The 23,865-nt window shown below is 37.4% G+C and overlaps 1 protein-coding gene across 2 annotated transcripts in view; it reads right to left on the reverse strand.

Moving 5' to 3' along the window:
- MOCOS (molybdenum cofactor sulfurase) overlaps positions 1-23,865 on the reverse strand; it is a 215,952-nt gene that overhangs the window by 83,533 nt on the left and 108,554 nt on the right. For both annotated transcript variants that reach the window (XM_015619153.3, XM_015619154.2), the window contains one exon: positions 5,428-5,504. In XM_015619153.3, coding sequence (XP_015474639.1) covers positions 5,428-5,504 — 77 coding nt within the window. The remainder of the gene's footprint in view (positions 1-5,427; positions 5,505-23,865) is intronic.

A 23,865-nucleotide genomic window follows, 5' to 3' on the forward strand; every position in this document is an offset into this window, starting at 1 on the left:
TTATCTCTTAGCAGTGATAATGACAACTTTGTAACGAAAATGACAAGTCCTTTAGGTCCTATATCTGACACAGAAAATGATCTTGGGAAAAAGTTATTACAGACAGAAAGTGCTTCTTCTCCAAGATATCCTTTGGCCATATGTAGGGAATGCTGCATCATCGTAGGAATGAGTAGATCTCAGTTTCACTAGACTTGACTGCTGTTCATATTCCTATGGCCTTTACCGAAGACTTGGTCTTACAGTCATTCTCTCTCAATGGGGGCGACAATAATTTTTCCCACTTTATTTCCTGGAAGTGATGGATTTCACCATGGTGCCCTTAGGCAGAACTGGGAACAGATTCTGTAACTACAGTATAAAAAGTAGCCCCCATTTATTAATCCAAATTCACCTTCCAAACATATTGTATGCGCTTGGCTGTACTTCCAGGCAGTTGCACAAGACTGCCTCACTTCCCTCCTTGCTCATTTTGTAATACTGCCTCTGTAACTGTTTTAATTTAATCTATAGCCATTAATAAATGTGTGCTCAGTTGAGCATGTTCTTCCTAATAAACTAACCACAGTAGCAACAATGGCTTCTTTTGATGCAAAAGAACCAACTGAGCTTTCTTTCCTCCTAATCTGTTGTAACCAGTCATTTGAAAATGAAAAGCACCACAGACTTCTGAAATCAGCTGTACACACACATTCTTTATCTAAGACATCTTTTTTTTAACGTAACAGGCACATTTTCACCCTGGAGACATAATTTTTTTTGCCTTTGCAGGATAGTTTGCTGTCAGACTGTGAGTCTTTCCCCCTCAGAGAAAGCAACATCTACCTGAATAAGCCTGGATTTGAAGCATGAAATATATGTTGGAAATCAGAAATCACTCCTAGAGTAATGGACAGATAAAGATTGCACAAATAGAAAACCTCACTTCGTGCTCCTCAGGGTTCTTCTGGAATATTTCCTGTTATGCTTTACTGGTTTATTTCAGCCACAGGAAATGCAGAACCCTGCCCTGCTCAAAAGAAGCTGAAGATCCAAGGGAAGCAAAAAAATCCCAAAACACTATTTCCACCTTAACTAATCTGGCAGTTCAGTTTTCTAGTCCCAAAGGGATCATTAACAGGACAGTTATATAAAATTAAAGAAATGTCTTATACCACATAAGCTAATCATCTAAGCTCCTTTAACAGACAAAGGAAAGAGCCACTATTGCTGGCTGTAATTCCTCTCATTCTAAATTTCAAAAACCTCAGAGGGATCAGGCTGGTGAAGTCACTATCTATCCCACTGATTTCAGTGGGAATCAAAATACTCAGACATCAGTACTGACAGCAAGATAAGGTTAATGCCATCCAGAGGTTAAATGCAGATATGAAAACATACTAGGTTACCAAAAACCCTGTTCCCCTCAAGATTATTATTTATGTGATTTAATAAATGTGAAGTAAATTTTGTGGCCAAGGAAAGGAACTCAAGTACCCCAATTCTTTGCCTATCTTGCAGGCCATTATATTAGACTTTTAATGGCCCCATTGACTTCAATGGAAGCATTCAGCAGTGTCCACACAGACGAGGTCCTCAGAGTGAAACAAAATGTTGCAGATCTGAAAGGAAGTGATGGTAATTCCTCTGTAGAGCTTCTGACTCATCAGTAGGTCATGGCTCAGTTTTACAGCAACTATCTGATGTAAGGCAGGAAAACCACCTCTCTTATATAATCCCAAATGTAGGAAGAAAGATATGCACACTTGCAAAATATTTAGACTGTACAGCTGGTGTTCACACAAGTGAACCCCCAAGTTCATTAAAATTATGAATGAGAGCAGCACTAAGGATAAAAACAGTAAAATACACAAGCATGGTCCAAGTTTAAGTGATGTGACCAGGCCAGAGTAGAATGAAACCACAAACTCTACACAAAAGAAATCCCAGTAATCCCTGACAATCTTACTAAGGAGAACATTTTTTTTTTTCCTGGCCCCTAAACTTGATGACTTATATAACCTTAAGTGTTTAAACACAACACACATGAGAATCTGTGCAGTACCATTAAATGCAGGCTGCCAAACGTCCCATCACTGACTGCAACCAGTCCTTGATGGAGCAGTGCAAAACACACCAAAAGTTCCAAAGACCAAGTTAAAAAACTAAGTTAGCATCACCATTTCACATCCTTCGCTACATTTTGCTTTGGCTGTTTTGTGATACAAATGTCTTTATGAAAGCCAAAATAATCTTTACTCTCCAACAATCAAACATCTGATAAATTAAAAACCAACTTTCAATTCATCATCCTTAGGAGACTTAGTCTGAATTTTAAAATTTCTTCCTATACATATTATATTTTCTTCTGAAGTGAATTAATGTTTCCTGAACAGACATTATAATCAAAGTAAACCTTGTAACAATAAGGCACAAATGATGTGTCTTAGTTTAATTTTTAAAGCAGATAAAAATTTACTAATAAAAATACATACTATAAACCATAAGTTCAAAAATCATATAGATGTAAAATGTCTGGGAATGACTTAAATACATATGCACATTATTGTGCAATTCTGGCAGGAAATATGCCTTGTTCTAAATGGAAGTTGAGACAGGTCAAGGATGCATTCAGATATCAGAATCAGAAACTGATCTGTATGTTCATAACACTAACAAGGAAAATCTGAGTTACCTTCCGTTAGGGATTTCCCTTCCTACCTTCAATAATTACACCAGAATAATCCAGCTACATCACATCCCCAAAGGACTTCAGCAGTACTTTTATTATATATTAGGACACGATTAGTAACAACAATACTTTCTTTATTTTGCTGGTTTCTACTCCAGGCTACTTCCAACCCAGAATTAGAATAATTGTTTGTGTTTGGGGAGTGCAAAGCAAGTGCTCCAGTAGCTATGGTAAAGTGAGATTCAAAAGTGATTCACATTTGACACTGCATTTTGCCACTGAAAACTCTGACAATGTAAGTGGAAGAAATATGCATAAAGAGGCTTAAAACGAATCTGCAGTCCTTCTGGATTACGAAATGCTTCTACAGCATGCAACAGCTTTGTTGTATACACCCATGTACTAATAATCTCTGTTCAAAAGGAACACTGTGCCTTTGACAGAAATTAGATAACCTGCAAAACTCCACGTAGTTAGTGATATTCATGGGAGGAAAGGATAGTGAAAAGAAACAGCAACTGCAAATCCCTGAATGTCTTGTTGCATCAGCTGTGCCAGAAACATTCAATGCCTACACAAATTGAGGAGCAGGGCCCCCAAAACCTTTGTCTCACAACCAGCACAGAAGAACCAAGAGACCTGTTAGGGCTGAGCCACCCTTCACATCAGCTTTGAAAAGTCAACACACAAAAATGCATCTTATGATGGAAATAATCAAAACATGACCATATGTGTGCTACATTCTACTATCACCTTTGAGTGGCTTGTTTCATTTCCCTTCTGTATGATTAAATTCTAATTAACAAAGACACATCACATGGAAATTTTTCTACTTATATGCACATACATGTAAGCATAATAACAGAAGTTTTAGCATGAATATGTTAGAAGTTCCTACTTATCTGGAACAAAAGCTTAATTTGGTCATGGATAATGGTCTAGGACCAGCCCACCTTTGCAGAAAATTCTTGGATCATGTGGTGATTAAAATCCTTTACAAAATTCCATTTTTTTTTCTGCTATGGATTTCTCCTCTTAGATCTGTAAAGAGGCAGTGCTGGAACTTCTGCTTTTCAGTGTGGCATTCCAGAATTTGACTAGAGACTACTAAAGTACCTAGACTATACCAGCAGTGATGAATTTTTAAAATTCCGGTATTTGTCAAAACCATAGTTTTATTTAATTTTTCAGTTTTCTCCTCCACACAAGTTTCCTCCTGTTTGCTCTTTCAGTCTATGTTTTCACATCTTTCTACATTTAGCACTGTGGGGAAAAAGAATGTTTTAAAATTTTTAAAATATAAATATTCCTAAATTTTTGATTTTCATTTTAAAGAATTTTAAGTACGAAAATTTGAAGCCAGTTCACTTTTTTGACAACTGAAAGATCTCAACACACTATTTTTTCATGCCTCTCTTTTACCATGTCATCCATTGATACCCAGTTTATTCAGATTCAGGGCTGAGTGTTCCCCTCAGTCCAGTATGAAGAGATTTTTCAATTATTTAGCTAAAGTAGGTACCAACAACAGGTTAAGATGGATGAGAAATGCAACAGAGGAGATGCTATCTTCAACTCTCACATTCATGGCAGGCAATGCTCTTACACATTAAACCAAAGCCCTCTTTACAAGTGAACACGTTTGTTTAATATTGCACATTTCTGGAAAGCATTCTGTACTACAAGAACATATACTAAAGGCTGGTTACTGATCCTTGGTCTCCATGTAGAGCAGCATAAAGTAAAACATCCTCACTTGTTGGTCTTAGTCAGACTATTGATGTGGATAAAAACTGTTATTGATTTCCACATGAACAAGACCTGAAGCATCTAACAGAGTACTTCTCACAGAAGCCTTGCACTGGGAGGAAGAAGAAACCAGAATACTTCAAATAAATCATGACAATAAACATCCAGAGACACTAGCTGAAATTATACTAACCTGAAAAGCATGTAGCCAATGTCTCTCTGGACTCGGGCGTCTTTTACATCATGATGCACTTTATGACTTTATATAGGAAATCGAAGAGTGCACAGGAGAAGGGAGGGTCAGACATTACACATTAAGTAATACACATAGCTGATCAAGAAATCAATTCCAGGAACATCCTTTGTTAACCTGGCACATTCCACATGTGGAAACATGCCATGGTATGGTACTTGCACTTGCTGCACAGCCCCCAGTGCAAGTTTCCCTGGCCAGGTGACATCTCCTGCCCTTTTCAGGAGAATCACTGACCCATGGCAGCAAACACAGAGACTGTGCTTTTGGGGTGCTGAGTCAGATGAGCAGCAGTCTATCCTGGAGTAAACACAGCACATGAATATCACCCTTCACATACAGGTTATGGCCTGAAGATCAGCTTGAATTCTTATTTGGGACTTCAGCATTAGGTCCATGTCAAAGATTTCACAGGTTGACTCAAACGGTGTGAGTCACTCTGCTACTTTCTAGTGTTACTTTCCCATTGCATCTTTGTGAGTGTGAAGCAGATGAGAAGTGTTCCATGTACTCCAGTCTTGCCTATCCAGAACAATCTGGACCCTTTTTTTTAATTTCAAACCAGGCTGGAATAATCCAATAGGGAGCATGTGAATAAGCCAGTTACACTGAAGTCTCATCTTCACAATGATGAACACAGATAGTAAAACTAGAAAGAAAAATTAAGCTAGAGCCATAAGAAATATGATCAGACCTATGCCCTGAGCATAAATTTGGAACTGCAGTCTTCAGTATTAGAGTCATATTAACTGACCTGTGAGTTTTTCCAGAACATCAAATCCATGTTTCAGAGCAATGATATCAAGAAAAGAGACTGTACCGTCTTCAAACCTAAAGAATGGAATAAAGGAGCACAGTAAATACAACATGCAGCTATGGTACCGATATTAAATCTATTTTAGGAGTTACTATTTTCATATTCATTGAATCTAACATGTGGAGTGGGAACTAAGGGATCCATTTCCCAGTCTTGTAGTATCCTGTGAAGGAAAAATATGTTCTTCAAAGTAATAGAGGTTCACATAAACAGTTGCTTGCACATAGAAAGGTATTTTTTCCTACATATAGTAACTATGTACTAAGCTACATCAAAGTAATGGTTAACAGTTATGTGTCATGAGCCAATGTCACAAGGTCCCAAGTTACCTTTTGAACCTAGGGAATAGGTGAGAAGACAGGTGGAGACTTGTGTCCATTCCCCCACCCCCTGATATAATTACACCTAATACAGTTGAGTTAGAAGGCTCCAGCAATCTGGTGCAAAGAGGTCACTAGCAAATCTTCCTCTGTGTGCTTCTCCTGGAAATTAATTTTTAAGTGACCTGTAATAAGAGCCTTATACAGGGATGGAGAGAGGGGTGCATTCCCTACCACTGTCTTTTAAAGGAAACACCAAATCGAAGCAAAACCACTGGATTTTATGAACTACTCAGACATGCCCACAGTTCAAGAGGAAAAAGTGAAGCTCCAAGGTGAAATGTATTCAGGACTTGATGCAGTGAAGTATTCAAGGGACCAGAAGGGACACCAGGGAAGCATCAAAATGTTTCATTTAGGCTTTGTGTGCACCAAAGTCTACAAGAAGTTTTAAGGAGAAATCATTCATTTTGCTTCACCCCAAAGAAGAATGCAGAATAATGCAACTGATGAAGCCAGAACTGTACAGAACCCAATACTTTGCAGGGCTGAACCTGGGGTCATAGCAAGTCTCTCAGGAAGGACTTATGCCCAAAACTGTAACAGTTAATGCTAGAAATGAACCCACCCCAAGTCTCATGGTTCAAGTTTAAAATTAAACTCCAGCCATGAGGATGAGACCTCCAGAGGGACTTGGTGTTCCTTGGATCTTTCTCAGAAAGATCAGATGATATCTGCATTAAAGAATTAGTGGACAAAGTGGAACATAAAACATACACTTTTGGGCAAAAATACTTTAAATACGCGTTTTAGACCAGAAAAAAGGGGATTTTTTTTTTTTTTCCCCTGGATGCATAATTTTTCATAATGCATGTTAAAAGCTTTTGGTGCCACAATTATGTATGTCTTGTCAAAAGGCTCAAAGTTTAAAAATGCTAGATATCAAATGCTTTTTCTTTAATAAAATAAACATCAATGGAATAACAAAATAGATTCCACTTCTATTATAATTTTTCTTACATCCTATTTTACTTTTCTATAGTTATCAAATATTTTCAACACTGCAAGTGACATCATCAGGTGAAGAACATATTAACCTTCCAAAAATCTTTGGTAAAGGGACACATAAAAGAAAAATGAAAGAGTATTGTGTATATATGATAATATGTTCAGCTGCAATGAAAGAAGATAGAGGCAGGAAATAATTATAATAATTATAAACTAAATGTTAAGTGAAAAGTAGTGTTACAAGGATGAATGGCCCAAAGGAGATCACTTCTGTTTATGTATTTTAACATAACATAGGCCAAAGAATCCATCCTAGAAATTTCTGAATCTTCCCCACTAATTATTAATAATTGATCTTGAACTTTAGAGAAGAAATCTTTCTGGTTGTCAGTAATTAAATGTAAAATGGCCATTTGTGATTTGAAAGAGACCTAACACCAGGAATATTTACACAGAGACCTGTGGACCAGTATCTGAGGGAATCATTACTCTATCCAAAAAGCCATAAAAAATGTGGGAGGATGAGAGAGAAAAGATAAGGTAGCGGCTAACAGTTGTTTCGGAATTGAATACAGAAACCTTTTGCACAGGTTGCAGAAAAAGTCACAGCGGTCCTACATGTCTGCCAAGGAGAGATTACAGAGAGGATTCGTGAGGGGGAACTGACCTGCTCTGCTCAGTTACCCATAATGGCCAGCAAAGCAAACAAAACACTGGGAACGGGACCAGGGAAGAGACACTGGCACTGAGCCCTTCAAGGAGATGGCACAATCCCCAACAATTTTATCACTAGCATAGTGACAAAATTGGAGAAAAGAACTTGAAAGGGCAACAAAGGGCAACAAGATCATCAATGACTTCTGAGATGCACCCACAGCAGAAGGGGGGCAACAACTGTATTTCTGTTTATCAGATATGATAATTAACTAGGCAGACAACTGCAGTACATACAATGCTGCACAAGAGGAGAGATGCATGGAGCATGTCACTCTTCTAAGATCTTAAATAATTTTATAACAGTACTTCAGAGCTTAGGAATCTTCACCAAAAAAAATAAACCCAAAAAACCAAAAACACCCCCCAAGCAAGTAAATAGGCTTTTTTGTCTTGTCAAACCTTATGCTCCAGAACAGCACAATTGTCATGGCATGATATGCACCCAGCATTTAGTCTTTCTGTATCACAAAAAAAAAATACTTCCTGGGAGCTCCATGGCAAGAACCAGAAGCCACAAAAGAAATTCAAATAATGCTGAAAGTATCATCTCAAAGATATGGTCAAGTCTCCTCTCTCTCTACAATTTAGACATGGACTGTTTTGAAACATTCCTCTCTTTTATTTTGTTTGTTCATATGACCCCCTCATTACCAGCTTTACAGTTCTGATTACAAAGCACAAATATTTTGTTATTTCAATAATATGTATATTTACATTACTTCTGGTGTGCTTGACTCTCACATATATCCTTCAGATTTAGTGGACATCTGGTGTGCAACTTCATGTCAAAATCTTCAGGAATAATGTATAAATTCTGATATTTAGCACATTAAGCCTTAAGCGCTATAGCAGTAGTGCCATGGCAAAACGTGATGCTATGAAGAGCAGCTATTCCCTTTTTGGGACACAAAGAATTTTTATTTATATTCTTTCCCTCAGAATATTTAACGTTATTTAAGACTGAGAGGAAATATGCTCCTTGAATTAAAAAACATTGGCTTCAGTGGCGATTTTTCTGTTTGGTGCAATTGATGCTTCAAATGAATTGATTCCCCACACAGTGGCAGTTGCAGTGTTAGAATAATCAGTTCAGGATGAAGTTCATTTGAATGCTGGTCTAGAAGCCACTTCCTGAAGTAATCAAGATTTTGCAGCTGATGATGTATAAAGGATACTTACAAAGGCTAATACTGCAGAATACCAACCCAAGAAACAAGAAGCTTACCTCTCTTATCTAGTTCTTATTATAATTGATCTCACTTAATCACGTCTGGGATGAGCTCAGTTGCTTAGCTGATTGTGTTTGTGAAGTGCTAATAGCATTTCACATCCAATTGCTATCTGACAAACCGGCTAAGCAACTCATGGCACAACAAAGAAGAGAGCAGCGTGCCTAAAATCTATCCAGGAGTTATGAAGCTGATGAGCTGCTCTCCCTTCCCAAATCACACACAAACTCTATTTTAGAAGCAAAAATTTTTGAGTCACAAGAGAAAACTACTGCTTTACAGTGAGTAGTCCTGCCTTTAGAATCTTCCTAGGGATGGAGATGTCGTTCTTTGAATCTTTATTCAACTGGTTCTTATGATACTTTTTTGTTACGCTTCAGAATATAAATGCTGTCTTCTAAAGTCACCATCCCACACTTAAGGGCAACTGAAACAGAAGGAAACTGTGACATCTTGGGCAGTTTCAATTCATCCTGCCCTTAGCCAGGTCACCTTTACACAGAAATATGATGAAATAAGAATTCTAGCCTGGACAGATGTGATTGGAAATAAAGTGCTGAAGGGCTAAAAAAAACCCTTCATGTTTGAAAATAGGGTGTAGAGGAAATTTGGTGAAAGGCAAAAATATTATCCTGGAGCTGGACAGCACTGACTTAAGTCAAGACTCCAGAAATTCCCTCAAGACCAATCAACGAGTGCAGAGGTGGTGAAATACCCTATTCTACATGTAAAAAGTATACAAGGCATGGCTTTTAGGTGTTTCAGGTGGAAGTATCTGCTGCTGGATTGGAAATGCTGACTTGCTTAACAGATAGATGAGTGATTGAGTTGTTTGAGCTTTTTTTTTTTTTTTTTGGTTTTGGGTTTTTTTCAATTCATTTGTCCAGATAAAGTAAATCCAGATATACAGATGTTATTCTGGTGCATAAAATCACAGACTCATAGAATATGAATGTTAGAATTCCATGTTAGAAGGAACCTCAAGAACCATCTGGTTCAACCTTTCTTGGCAAAAGCATGTTCTAGACAAGATGGCACAACATCTTGTGCAGCTAAATTTTAAACACGTGCAATGTTGGGGGACTTCCGTCACTTCCCTGAGGAGATTATTCCATTGGCTGACTTTCTTTGGGAATGTCCAGTCAGAATCTTCTCAGGAGTAACTTGTACCCATTACCCCCCATATTTCCCATGTGACTTCTTGACGAAAAGGGAGTTTCCATCTTTGCAGCTACCCTTTAAATACTGGAATATGGTGAAAAAGATTCCTGACTAAAATCTAAACCATTTGTCTAGTCTAAAAACCTAAAATCTACACCATTTACCAGCCATCTTCAGCATGCTCAGCAGGATCCTAAACTCCACAACACTGTAATCACTACAGACAAAGTCACTGCTAACCAAGATATAAATGAAAGCAGTTTTTCTTGGTTTGTGTGTAGCAAATCCATCAGTGCCTCTTTCCCGGCTCACACAGCTAACTTATGTATAAGGAAGTGGTTCTCCACACATTGCCAAAACTTGATAGATGATATTTTAGCTATTGTTTGTTCTTCCAATAAATGTTTAGGTGGTTCAAGTCATCCGTAAGAACACAGTTCTTGGTGATCTGAAGCTTGCCCAGGTGACACAAATATTGCTTTTGCAGACCTTACTGTCTTGGTTTGGAGGTCAGCAGCAGATGCCTCCTGTAAGATCCTCCTTGGAGAGGACCTCTGTGATCTTGAGCCAGAGGCATTAGATAAGGCTCTCATAATCACTGTGCTTGACTTCAAGGCCCTCTTTAACTTAGAGTGTGACTCCTCCTCCTCTTCTTCCCTGCCTGTCTTTACGAAAGCGCCTTTAACTATCTATTACAATCCTCCACTGACACCAGTTGTCCCACCATATTTAACGTTACTTCTATGATATCATAACTTTCTGACTAGGCAGGGAGCTCCAGTTCCTCCTGCCTGTTTCCCAGGCTGCACACACTGATATGTATACTATTGAGGTAGCTGCTGCTCTAGTTCACACCTTGGGAGGCAGCTAAGGAACATTTCCATATGTGCCATTTGTATCCAGAATGCAGGCCAGATCACTGAAACTTTGATAAAAATTCTGTCACAAGGTCAAAAATAATCCTGCTGATTTGAGAGCATTGCTGAGTCAATGCAAAGTGTAACAAAGGAGCGCGGGGGTAACATCACTGTCAGCCAGCTGCCACTCTCCCTTACACTCGGGAAATGACTCCATTTAGGTCAAATGAACAGAAGTCATTCCTGAGTTTATAAAGCAGGTAAAAGAGAAAGCAAATCTACAGAGAATTCATATTTCTTGAATATGAACTGGTTTTTTGGGTTTTTTTTCAGTTTTTTTTTCAGTTTTTTAAACACTCCTCAAGAGTGGAGCTGCCCTTTGAAGTGAGATGTTACATGAGTTTCTTTCATCTTTTCAATTCATTTATTTTCATCTAATTAAAAAGTACAACAATACAGAGAGGTTCTTGGTATGCATTTAAAAGTAGCTCATTCGGATCCTGTTTTTCAGCTCTTAGAGGTACCCCATATCACCACCACATGAAACATCTGTTCTAGCAAATTCAATTTCTACATTTTATACATTTTCATGTTTATTCCAAAGTGACATTTTCTGGAATGTAACAGCACCAAGGGTATACAGTATCAAGCTCATGGCTGTAGGAACAGACTGTTTTCAGTCATATTCATGTTCTTAGGTTAGTAATTGCCATCTCTGATATTAGCAGGGGAACAGATTTTAATTGGTCTCACTGCTTTCCAACATCAAACCCCAACATTTGCAGAAGGAGCTACATTTGTTTTGCTTTTCTTTAATTTAAAATATATCATTACTAGGCTACAAAAACTTTAGGGCCCTGCTCTGCTCTTTAAAACTTTTATCAATTTCTCCTGAGACAAAGTTCTCAGGTACTTTTCCAGGGTATTTGTGTGTCTCCAGAAGACATTTCCCTTTGTCTGGCTTTGTCTCCCACAGGAGATACTCCTCATTTTTAGCAATTTGCTAGCTGACCTTATTAGCCACTTTCTTAACTGGGGGAAGTCCTGGTCACCTTAACACCAAGAACTGAACTTTAAGGCAGCACCCCCCAAGACCAAGCATTTGTCTGTGGGCTTTTTGTTCTTCTACTAGTAAAATCTTTGGAACATGCTATGATCCACAGAATGCTAACCTCAGGTACACACTCCATTTTGACCAAATATCTTTGTTTCATACCGTGAATGTCATTGAAGCAAGTAAATAAAATTAGGAGATAGCCTGTTGTAACAGACACATATGCTACCATTAAACCATTCTTTTATAATTATCTAACATTTGTGTAATTGCCTGCACAGGAGCATACTACAGTAAGCCAAGAATTTAAATGGTAGGAGGGCAGCAATAAATGTTAGACCTCTGAATAATATACCTATTCTCACCACTTCAGCAACTTCTTTTTAACTCTCTAAGTGGCACATTACACAATCATGAACAGTGATTGTTTCTCACACAATGAAAGGAGATCCAGTGCCCTAAAACCAGCCACTTGTGGAGGAGAAAATTGAATTAATAAATCAATCTATTTTTATTTCTCAAATGTCTCTGTGCATCTCTCCCTTACATACAATTTGATGAACTCCCAGCTGGTAACTTTGCTCACTACATATATCTAGAAAAATCTTCCCCATTTGCACTGAAAAGATTAGCAATTCTTAAGCCTGTTACTCAAATTGGTCTGAATGACACATTGTGATTTTGTGGAGTATCAGCTCCTCAGAGCTCTGAAACAATGAATAAATTATATCCCAGGGATAACATACTCCCCCCACCAACCCCTACAAGGATCCTCCAAAGTAAAATAATGACAAAGCTACATTTTTTTTTCCACTAGAAATCATTGGTCATAAAACAGCCAATGCACTGAGTGTCACAGACCAAAAGTTCCCTTCCAAATTTTACAAAATGGGCCAATATATTTTCATTGTATTGCTGTGGCAGATAGGGAGAAACAAAAATAATCTTCCTCTTTAATTCCATTATACAAAGGGATATTTCCTTGAGGTATATTAAATTTAAGTCTTTAGGAACATGAGGCCTGCTGGTTAACTACCCTCAAAGAATATGTTCAACTATCAGCTAGTTAGCTAGCAATTTATACTCATTCATCTTAACTTGTAACTTATTAATGTCAACAAGAACCCCATTAAGGTGCAATTCAGCGTGAGCAGGCGTATTGCAAATGATTTCTGTATCTGTCTGAGTATTTAACATTTGATATGCACTATACTCCCATGATTATATATCAATAATCCAAATGTTCACACCTCTGCTTCCCATGGGAAAGTAATATCCAGATATAACCCCAAGTAATAGCTAAAATGAGCAATTTGCAAAGTGTATTTGCATAAACTGTTCACTGATCAGCTATGAGTAATGAATCATTAATAAAAATTCAAAGCCCTTTCTTTGATTTTCTCCTTAGGAGGAAGGAAAGGATGAAAGACATTCTGGAAGTAAATTTTTCATAGGCAAGAATCTGACCAGCTGTAATCATTTTTCTATGTTCAGTATAAACAGATTTGTTTACTTCCTCATGAAGATTGAGATGTAATCTTTCATCCTTAAACAGGTACATTTGGGGATAAAGAATAACTCTGTAATTAACTGCTAAAGATTAAATTGAAATGTCAGTTTAAAAAGTGGCAGACAAAAAAGGATCCACTTGAACGTGAATTCAGTCTTAAGAAACCTACACCTAAAATACAACTGTCTAATCATGTGTGCCAGCAAGGCAGGCCCAGAGCAGTGACCTTAGATAAGGTGAGCAGTAACTTATCATCAGATAATGGAGAAAAATCCCTATGAGTGCTTTCCAATTGGTGGTCTCTGTTCTGTACAAAGGTCTGTGCCTCCAATAAAGGGTCACTGCAATGCATGAACTTCATTTCTTCAGCTGGGGCAGGTGTCGTGTGTGTATGTGTGAAAAGACTTCTCTGATGTCATTCAAAAAGCTTCTCTAGCAAAAAACATTCTTTCCAGAGGTAATTTTCAGAGGCAATGTATACCCAAGATAGCAGAATGCACTGGGACCTGTGAATTAGGATCATCATGTTAAACCACTCTTTTTTTGTCTTTCACGGGAACCCAAAAACTAACTTAAAGAATTTCAAATATTGTTACTATCTGTAGAGTAGACAGAGGCCAAATGTGTGCTTATGAATGTGAGGGATCTGGATAGGCTAATTGTATAAGATTTAACAGGATGAAGCGCTGAGTCCTGTGCTTGGGTCAGCAAACCCAGGCAGTGCTACAGGCTGGAGGCAGAATGGCTGGAAAGCTGCCCAGTGGAAAAGGGAGGGAGCTGGAATTTTTTAGCCTGGAGAAAAGGAGGTTTCGGGGGAACCTTATTGTTCTTTACAACTTATCTGAAAGGAGGTTAAGGTGGCCATGTAGGGGTCAGTCTCTTCCAAGTAACAAATGATAGGACAAGAAAACAGCCTCAAGTTGCACAATGGGAGGTTTAGACTGGATATTAGGAAAAATCTCTTCATGGGATGGGTTGTCAAGCTTTGGCACAGGCTGCTAAGGGAATTGGTGGAGTCACCATCCCTGGTATTTAAAAGCTGTATAGATGTGGCACTGAGTGACATGGTTCAGTGCTGGACTTGGAGGTGCTGGACTAACTCAGATAAAGTACAAGCAGGGAATAATTTTCATTTTTATAAAATGGAATGAGTGTTAAGTGGATTTGTGAAGCTTTCATGCATGTGCTGAATATTTCATAGGCGTCAGCAAGAATATAATGTTATCTGTGTTTTTGTCTTTTACTTCTGATGTGAACGTGCATGTATGTGAAACTATTGTAGCCGGTGGCATACACCAACTACAAGTAGTAACAAGTGAGCACTAAGCAGCTAAATTCAGTTTAATGTATATGTAGAAACAGCACTGTGTATCCGGAAAGGCTGACAGCTTGACAGAAGTGGCATTATTAAATTACTGCTATGAAACAGCTTAGGTTCAGAATAAGGTCTTATTAGCTAGTTTGCATGTTGAGACCTTTGTGATAACAGTAAAATCATCAAAGAAGAATGGGATAAGACAAATACAAGGAAGACTTCAGCTAATAAAATATTCTAAGGTGTATGAGTAGACTTTTTAAGCCTAGGGGATACAATTGACGAGGACTTTCACAAGGAAAAACCCTTACTGCTTCTACACCTCTATCATGCTTAAAAAAAAATAAAAAAAATGTATTGTAAGGTCTGCTACACCAAATGAAGTGCATCCTGGTAACTACCTGGTTTACTGCAGGCTATTGTTCCACCTTGGGACTATAATATACAGATTTCTTCCAATGTTTTTTTATTTTTAAGCATTGTTGTGAAGGTTGCTAATATCTCATGTTACCTTGTGAGGTCAACAGGTAGTACCTCAGTGATGAAGACTGGGAAGTTGAAGAAGTAAGCAACTTTTCTTTCCAAGGACCAAGTCAAACTGATTGTCCAAGCATGGACTGGGTATTAGGAGCTTCCAGATTTCCAGAAAATTGAATTCACAGCAGTGATACCAAATTAGCAAGTACTCCTAATTTCTCACTGTTTTAAGTAGTTTGCAGTTTATACTGCAGAAAGCCAAGAGCCTTTTCCATGCAACTGCCTCTCCTATATCCTATAGGAGTGCTGTGATGGAGGCCCCAGGAATTTCATGTGCTCATACAATCAAAGTTGTCCTGGACCTGCATTGATAAGGTCAGTAACTGGAGTGAGTTCTGGAAATCCTCCAGTCATCCTAATCCAGAAGTAAGGATCATCTGAACTAACAATTCTTTCAAGAAGTCAGGAAAATTCTGGCACATTACGGGACATTGCCGATTCTTGAAGTAGGGAGCACAGAGAGATGACTCCTGTCCCTGGCTTTGGCAGAAAAGAGAATGAGTCCTGTAGCTGAGGAATCAACAGGGTAAAGGAACAGCAGAGGGTTAGGAGTGTTTTCATCGATAGAGAAATAAAAAATATTCATAGAAACATTTGTTATGCAAGCAATATCATCCCAGCTATCACACAAATAGAAAACTGGATAATGAGTGGGTGAAAAAAGCAGAGATGTTTATATGCTAAGAAAAAGTATGTGGGCTACAAAATGGAGGGATTAGAGCCACTCTAGGACACTACTTTATTAGTCTGTGGTGAAAAAAATGAAGGAATAATAAAAAAAAAATCACAAATAGACATCATGCTAAAGAAAATACGTAAATATATGAGAGACGCTGGTGAAGAAAACTGAAGTATTTTTAATTGAAATGCCTTTGGTGAGATGTTCAAAACAAAAAGGATTAGTTTCTAGGATTCTGCTATAGGCTATGTAGCTATGTAGGAAAAAAAATCAGGTTTGGGTCCAAAAGATCCTTTTCTCTCACTCTCACAGAAATAAATAAAACTTTAACTTTTCTTCAAGCAAAGCCAAGATAAAAGAAGTGATTTGGCTGAATTATTACTTAATATTGGAGCCAAACCGAAACAAAACCTGCTACAAATAAAATAATCACCTGATAAATAAATGGCTTTTACAAACAGTTATACAATACACAATGGGAGACTTTGATTGAAACCCTGGTCAGAGGAATTACAAGGTTACGTGTCAGAGACAGATAAGCAACCTCAAATGAGATTTTGAGTGTGACTGGGCCAAAATGAGACATTAATGAAGTTACTTGGCCAGAAAAACTGAACTGAAATCATCAAATACTTAGATAAAGAGGAGACTTACAATTACTTGAGACTGAGGTTAAAAAATTTGTGGAATTTGCATTACAAAAGTATGAAAGAAATAAAGAAAATGAACTTTTAGAGAAAGCCTCCAATAATAAACTGCACTAAAAAAAAAATCCAAAAAACCTCTTATGAGAAATTTTAGTACTTCTTATTAATGATGATATGAAACGCTCTCAATGTGCTCTCAAAGAAGGAAGCTACAGATGGAAAGACAGAAAGCACAGTGATAAAGTGAGAATTCCCAGGAGCTGAGCCCTGACAAACAAATGAAACTGAACAGCAAACTATTCTTCATATACAAACAACAGAAAATATTAAGGCTATGTATAACAACACAGAAATATTAAAAAAAAAGGAATATAAATAAAAAGAAAAGGAATATGATTGTTATTCAAGAAGCAAAGAGCTGGTGGAAAACTCTGAAAACTACCTGAGCATTTGGACTCAGATTTTAAGGACTGATAAAAAACATAGATCAGAAGACAGTGACTCATGGCTGGAGGAGTGTGGAAAGTATCAAAACTGAAGTTATTACAACTGGTGTGGAAACTCACTTTAAAGGTTATAGTGTAGATGAACACAGGCAGACAGATAAGCTATGTCCCAGAATTGTAAGAAATTGGCATGAAAAACTCCCTAAACCAAATAATTCAGGCCAGTAAGCAAATTTTTCAAATCAGGAATGGAAAACAAAAACACAGTGTTTCTACTGAAGAAAGAGAAACAGTGTAATCCAGGGAACAACACATCTGTTAGTGTTGAACTCAGTGTTATGTGCATTCTGAAAACAAGTTCTGAATGAAAGCACAATTAAATGAGTAAATAAAAGCATGTTCAAATGCACCATGGATTGTGCCAATGGAAAATCAATCCCAGAGAGGCTGCCATTCTAAAAGCACATTATTTTTCTAGGCAAAGGAAATGCAGAACTAATTTATCTGGATTTCAGTAAAACATTACCTCTAGTGTCATATGAAGAACTATTATAGAACAAAGAATATTGAAAGAGTGTTACAGCAGGCCAAACAATTGTGCTGAAAGGGGAACTATTATGCTAGGAAAAGGTTTCCCATTTAATTCCTTGAGCACTGGCTTTGGGACAAGTATCTCTTTTAGTAGTCTCAGTAATGATCCTGGCATATAAAGTAAGAATGTGAAGATAAAATGGGCTGCTGAAGTGAAATCTGGAGACTGTCAGTGCAGGAGACGGGGCTGTATAATGTGTGCAGTAAGAAACAGATAATGTTGAAAACCCTAAAAACAGAAATGAGATTAAATGTATAATATGCTATAATGTATGATAAGCACATCACCCCGCATAAGCCCTATTATGCACTTAGGGATTACTGACATTAACTTCTGCCATGAACCGGAGGACTGTCATCCAAAATATTAGATTTGCCAGTCTATCAGATCAACTATCAGCCATCAAGATGACAAACAGGAAAACATACCAAGACTTACAGATAGAAAAATAAGAACACCATTCATAAAGGTTTGGTAAAGATTTTCTGTGGCAGGCTGTACATTATGAACAGAGAAAAGGAAAGAGCATCTTAGAGAAGTGTACAGTTCATGCAGTATGGAAATTCAAAGCTAAGTAGAATTGCTTGGTAGATCTAAAGATGGAAAAGGTGGGTAATAACCTGGAAGGAAAAACAGCTACAGGACAAAATGCAGATAAATGACCAAACTGACCACAAGGTAGTATAGACTGCAAATCAAAAGTTTGTTAACATCCAAGACATGAGATTATAGAACCACTTCCCAACAGAAGAAGAAGGAACAAAACAAAACCAACATATCCTCCTTCCCCCATCCCAAAGGTATCCCTCTCATTCTACACTTAAGCTTAGTATAAAGAGGTTATTATATAGTGTGGGTGTCTTAGACCACAAATAGGTTGATTACATGACCCAGAAGGTTTTTGCCCTGGTCCAAGAATCCAAAAAAAGAAAATGCCAAAATAGTTATTTTGGGAACCTCTGAAAACCCTGGAGCCATCCCTCTTGATGATCTTTCTGTGACCAAGCCAGCTCCATTTGACATGCAACTAGGGGGACACCATCTTGCTCAGCATCAGTTGTATAAGAGACTACTGAGACAAGAGCAAAAGAAATGCACGTACTGACAGGGTTTTTTTGTCTTGTAAATTTGTGTGCAGATTCTACCAACCTGAGAGTATGGCATATTGACTAGTTCCCTATGCTTCCATAAGGAGGGTCTCTGGTGATGGTGGTGAGGAATAAATAGATAATTTTACTTAGATTGATTGTCACAGAAGTAAAAGGTGATCATGACACCTGTATGATTTTATAAGATGAAGTCAACACATCAGTAAACATGGAAATATCCACCTCCATTAATGGTTTTTTTTTTCACTTAAGAATACAGGAAAACTCTTTGCCTCAATCCTACCAGACACGAAAGAAAAATTGTACAGTGACATTGTAATACAAAACACTCATTTCAAAAACTCAACATGTACCAATACAGCAAGCCATCTATTCCCTCTTGCAAATAGAAGCCCTTTCAAAGTTCAGCTCTCAATGAGTCTATAATTCTCCTAGACAAAAATACACAGAGTTTTTGTAAATGCTATAGACAGTATTGCTGTAAGTATAAGAGAAAATGTTTCACCAAATTGCACACATCACCAGAGAAAAATAGGTATGTTTTCTGTAAAAATACCACTGGAAAAAAAACCTTCATAGTTCATTTACAACCAAAGACTAAGCAGGGCTGAAATGAACTTACTTCCTCTTCCACTAGTTTGATTTTTCAGGTACAGCATATAGATATTTCAGGGACATGCAGCCATGCTTGTAAAGGAATAGGCAGTGAAGATATCTCGTGTGACTAGAAATATCCAGTAGGAGAACCAGGTGACATTGCTCCAAACAGAGTACATACAGTTGACAAAATGTACATATCTTCTCTTCAGACTTGCTAATCACTGGAAATGGTAGAAAGCAGTTAGCTTTCTGCGCAGGGAATTCATAATATACAAAGGAAAGTATAATCACACTTGGAAGTATGCTTAGTACTACCCAAGCAATAAAGTACTTTAATAAAACAGAGTCTTAAAAAGATAGCAAAGAGAAGAAAAATTCATTCTTGATTTGCCATGAGCTCTGACTGGGTCAATTGGGTGCTGTGATGGTGCAGCAGAGCAAAATGGGAAGTAGCACAAAGCATTGCTGCCCTCAGCTTGGCTGTCAGACACCCAGATTCCTGATCACCAAGGAAAAGAGGCTTGCACCAGCAGAATAGGAGCTCCCCAAATCCACAAAGTTCCACAGTGGAAAATAAATATGAATTTGGAGAAAAAGGTACATAGAGTTGCCATTCAAAAATACATTACACAATTTTTAGGGAAATACAAGGAATTTAGTAGTATGAAAGCTGAAATATCATCCAGACAGCATTTTGGTGGTCAGAGGGATCTCTGATTTTAAATTTAGTTCAATACTTGTCTTCTATGTAAGACAGCAGAAATCTGGAATGTCATATGCCACCTTAAAATGGCACAACCAGTAGGTCTCTGAATAGCTTTGCCTTCAAAATGATTACTCACATAATGAATTCTAAATGTATTTCAGATTTTTAATCTCTTAATGTATGTAGAAAACCCCATATAAAAACCTAATAAGACTGTCAGCCCATTCAGTATTTTGATATACCAGCTATGCATTCAGAAGGCTTCTTTTCTTCATCCTCCCTTCCCCATCCGTGTATGTTAATGTTTGCTTTACTGGTTATAATTACTGAAAAAAATCCAGTCAAGATTAGATTTCAGTTATAATTAATGATGAATGTGTCAAAGTATTATGATGTTGTTTATCACAGTGCTCGCAATGTAATTTAGTGCAATAATACTAAGGCTTGCTATGTGACAGTTATTTAGCATTTAAGTCTTCTTAAGATGCTCTGCAGAGTATCCTGAATGTTAACTATGGAAAGATTATTTTATACAAAAGCAGCTTCAGGCAAAATATAGCGACAACTTGCTAGAGCCCAGCAAAAGCTCTTAAATCTTATGTCATCTACGAGCTGAAACATAATAATTAAATAATCTAGACATGTTGTAAAGCTAATGAGAAATCCAAAGGATAAAATTAAAAATTGACATTAATAGGGCAGCTTAACCATATGAGGGAATAAACAGTCTTTGTTCTTTCTAGTACAATTTCTGAAGAGATATCTTCCTTTTCAATGTGTACATACACACAAAAGATTGAAACCTCAGATCCTGGGGGGAAAAAAAATTAATAACTTTGGATGCTGTAGACAGACAGCTCAGGGTATTTTAAGGTAAGACTTAGCTGTCCTAGTTTGTTGTGTTGGGAGTTTTTTTGTTGGTTTGTTTTTCATTTGTTTTTGCTTTTTTGTTTGTTTTTTTCTCTTTGCAGCCACTAAATTAATTTTCATTTCACCTCAGACATGGTCCAAGAATTTTCTACTGTCAGGGGGTCCCCATTGCGTATTTACTTGAATGCTTGTGAATCCTGTCACTGGCCTGGGGCCTTTTTCTGCAATGAATGTGCAAGTTTGCCCTGAGGAGCTGTACCCCAGCACAGCACAGTACTGTGCTGTACGTGATCTCAGATTGAAAAAGAAAGCAGTAGTTTTACAAATATTGCCTGTGATGACTAAACAAAGGTAATTACTTGCTACATGTTTTTACCAGAAAAATATCAGGCATGGTGGGAAACAAGAGTATGTTAGTTATTTTTGTAGTTAGAATAGCTAAAATGAAAAAGTTTTAACATTCAGTCCAAATATAGAGGGAAGGTTTAGTTTAAGAAAACTTGTACAGTACACAGAAAATCAGTTCACTTGTTTTCAAGATGCAGCATGCTGAAAACTATAAAGTTCAGACTTCTCAACAGAATTTGTTTGTCTTGTTGTGGTTTCTCACCGTGCCATAAAGCATTCTGTGCACATATGACAATGCATATAAAATTTACTAACATGTTGTAATCTCATTCTCTAAACCCAAACACACTTGAGGGACACAATTCTAGGCTCTGATGAAAAAGCACAGTTCTCCACCAATTCTTCTGAAAACAAACCCAATGCTAAAAGTGCTGCCATTCTTGTAGAAAGAAATCTAAATTTTCGGTGCTTTAGTATAAACCTACAAATAAAAATTCCTAATATCTTGCTGATGTATGTGAACTGCAAAAAAATCTAAAATTTCTTTTCACTTGTAATCTATGAAAATAACTGTGTTTTCATAGTAAGTATATTCTTTAGTTTTACTGATGTCTAGCAAACTAGTGCTCTTTAGATTATTTTCTAGCAAATACTTTATATTTTGGAGGGAAGGGATATATCTGATAACACACTGTTAAGAACATTATACCTAATGAGATTTTGCACTCACTAATGTTTTTAAAGCTACATTTGTTAGTCACTCTGCAGATATGTTTAATACAACTTAACTAATGTATTTGTTCAATTAACCAACATAGCATCTATAAAAATTCTAGTGTTCAAACTCACCAGAGCCATCTCAAAGGCTCTTTTGAGAAAACCAGAATAAATTAGTGAGACAAGAGGAAGATTTTTGAGAGGTACAACATTTGATATTGGCACATTTATCATCAAAACAAAAGCCGGGTAATTTTAAGCTATGTGAAAAGAATCAGCATTTTTACGACCTTTGTTATCATCATAACATGTACCAATTATGGAGCTGACTGAAGATAACATTGACTACCCACAGAGATGGATATTGATTAGCAAGAGAGATCCTGGTAAAATTTGACTCTCAAGAAGCACTTGACCACAAGCCTGGAGAGTCTGGCTACTAATTTAAAGTTGAACCTCAGAGCTTTTGAATTTTTCTAATTAAACTCCTGCTAGCAGCAACAAGTTCTATGGACAAATTTATGATGGACTGTAAGCAGAATTTGTGACTCTTTTTCCTTACTTCCTCCCTCTGCATGCAGGTAAATGTCACCAAGAAGGGAGTTTGTGCAGGTAGGCTGAGAAAGGGCACCATGCTGCTTTCTTCTGCTTATAACACCCATGTCCACAGAGGGTGCCTGGGGAATTTTCTGGAGAGACTGGCAGAGACACACATTGCTGGCTACCACCACAAGATAGTTTCATGGAGTACTGGTGCCTAAATCCAAATTCACTGTCATTTAGAAGTTGCATTTGTCCTTGGTTTAACAGGTGCCTTCTGCTATGCTGCCTTTAGTTGCACTTTTTTCTCAAAAAAATTGAAGCTATTTTTTAATTTTAAAAAGTAACATTAAAAATGAAGGTCTTCCTTAAAGGTATGGGCATCATCTTGACTTCCCAGCTTTTGGGCAGATACATGGCACTTAGTTTCTAACCAAGTAAAATCGTGCAAGTGATCCATTGATGTGAAGAAATGTGAATTGAGTAATTTCAGATTCCTCTCCTATATACCTGTGAGAAGTAAGTCATCAATGTTTAGATTAGAATAAATTAGACACTTTCCTAACAATTTTTCACCAGCGCCTGCTCTGGAACACATCCAACCATTCAGCTCCTCCATCTACCTCACACCACTCTGCACACTGGGTCAGCTCTGTGCTAATCACTGTGAACAGGTTATATATGACTACCTTGTGTCCTTCCACAGACATCTTTCCCATAAAGAGATGCTAATGAAATACAAGCAATGTGCATTAACCTAAATGCTACTCTAAGTTTATCTTCATTTATGTTATCCTCAGCCACTATTTAAAACCAAATCTCAGTGAAGCTCTGACTGACCTTTTTGCATACACATACCAAAAATAAATACTGCTCTCCTGCTTTTAAAAGGTGAACTGGAGCTTAAGCAGACAAAAGCTACAGTTCCAATTTTGAGATACTAAAATGGGAACTGCACTTGGTTCCGTTCTATTTTCAAGTGCTGGAAGTAGCTACTGTTCTGCCAACTGACCAATGCTGGATTTCAGAGTTTAATAAAGGCATAGTATTAAACACATTAAACACATAACAGTTTGGGGGAAACTAAGTCTGTGTCCATTTTCAAAATCTATGTCAACCAGCTAAGATACATATCCTAAATGATAACAAAAATTTTATGGAAATTGAAAAATAGAGATGAGCACATTTATAAAGCAATTATCTTTATGTCCTTTAGTCACAAAATGATAGAATCATAAATGTTGGAAAAGACCTCTAAGATCATCATATCCAACTGCTAACCCAGCACTGCCATGTTCACCACTGAAACATTCCCCCAAGTGTCACATATACACACCTTTTGAGCACTACCAGGGCCGGTGAGCCACCACTTCCCCTGGGCAGCCTATCTCAATGCCTGGCAACAACAACATT

Source organism: Parus major, chromosome 2 (genome assembly GCF_001522545.3).
Source record: "Parus major isolate Abel chromosome 2, Parus_major1.1, whole genome shotgun sequence".
Classification (NCBI taxonomy): domain Eukaryota; kingdom Metazoa; phylum Chordata; class Aves; order Passeriformes; family Paridae; genus Parus; species Parus major.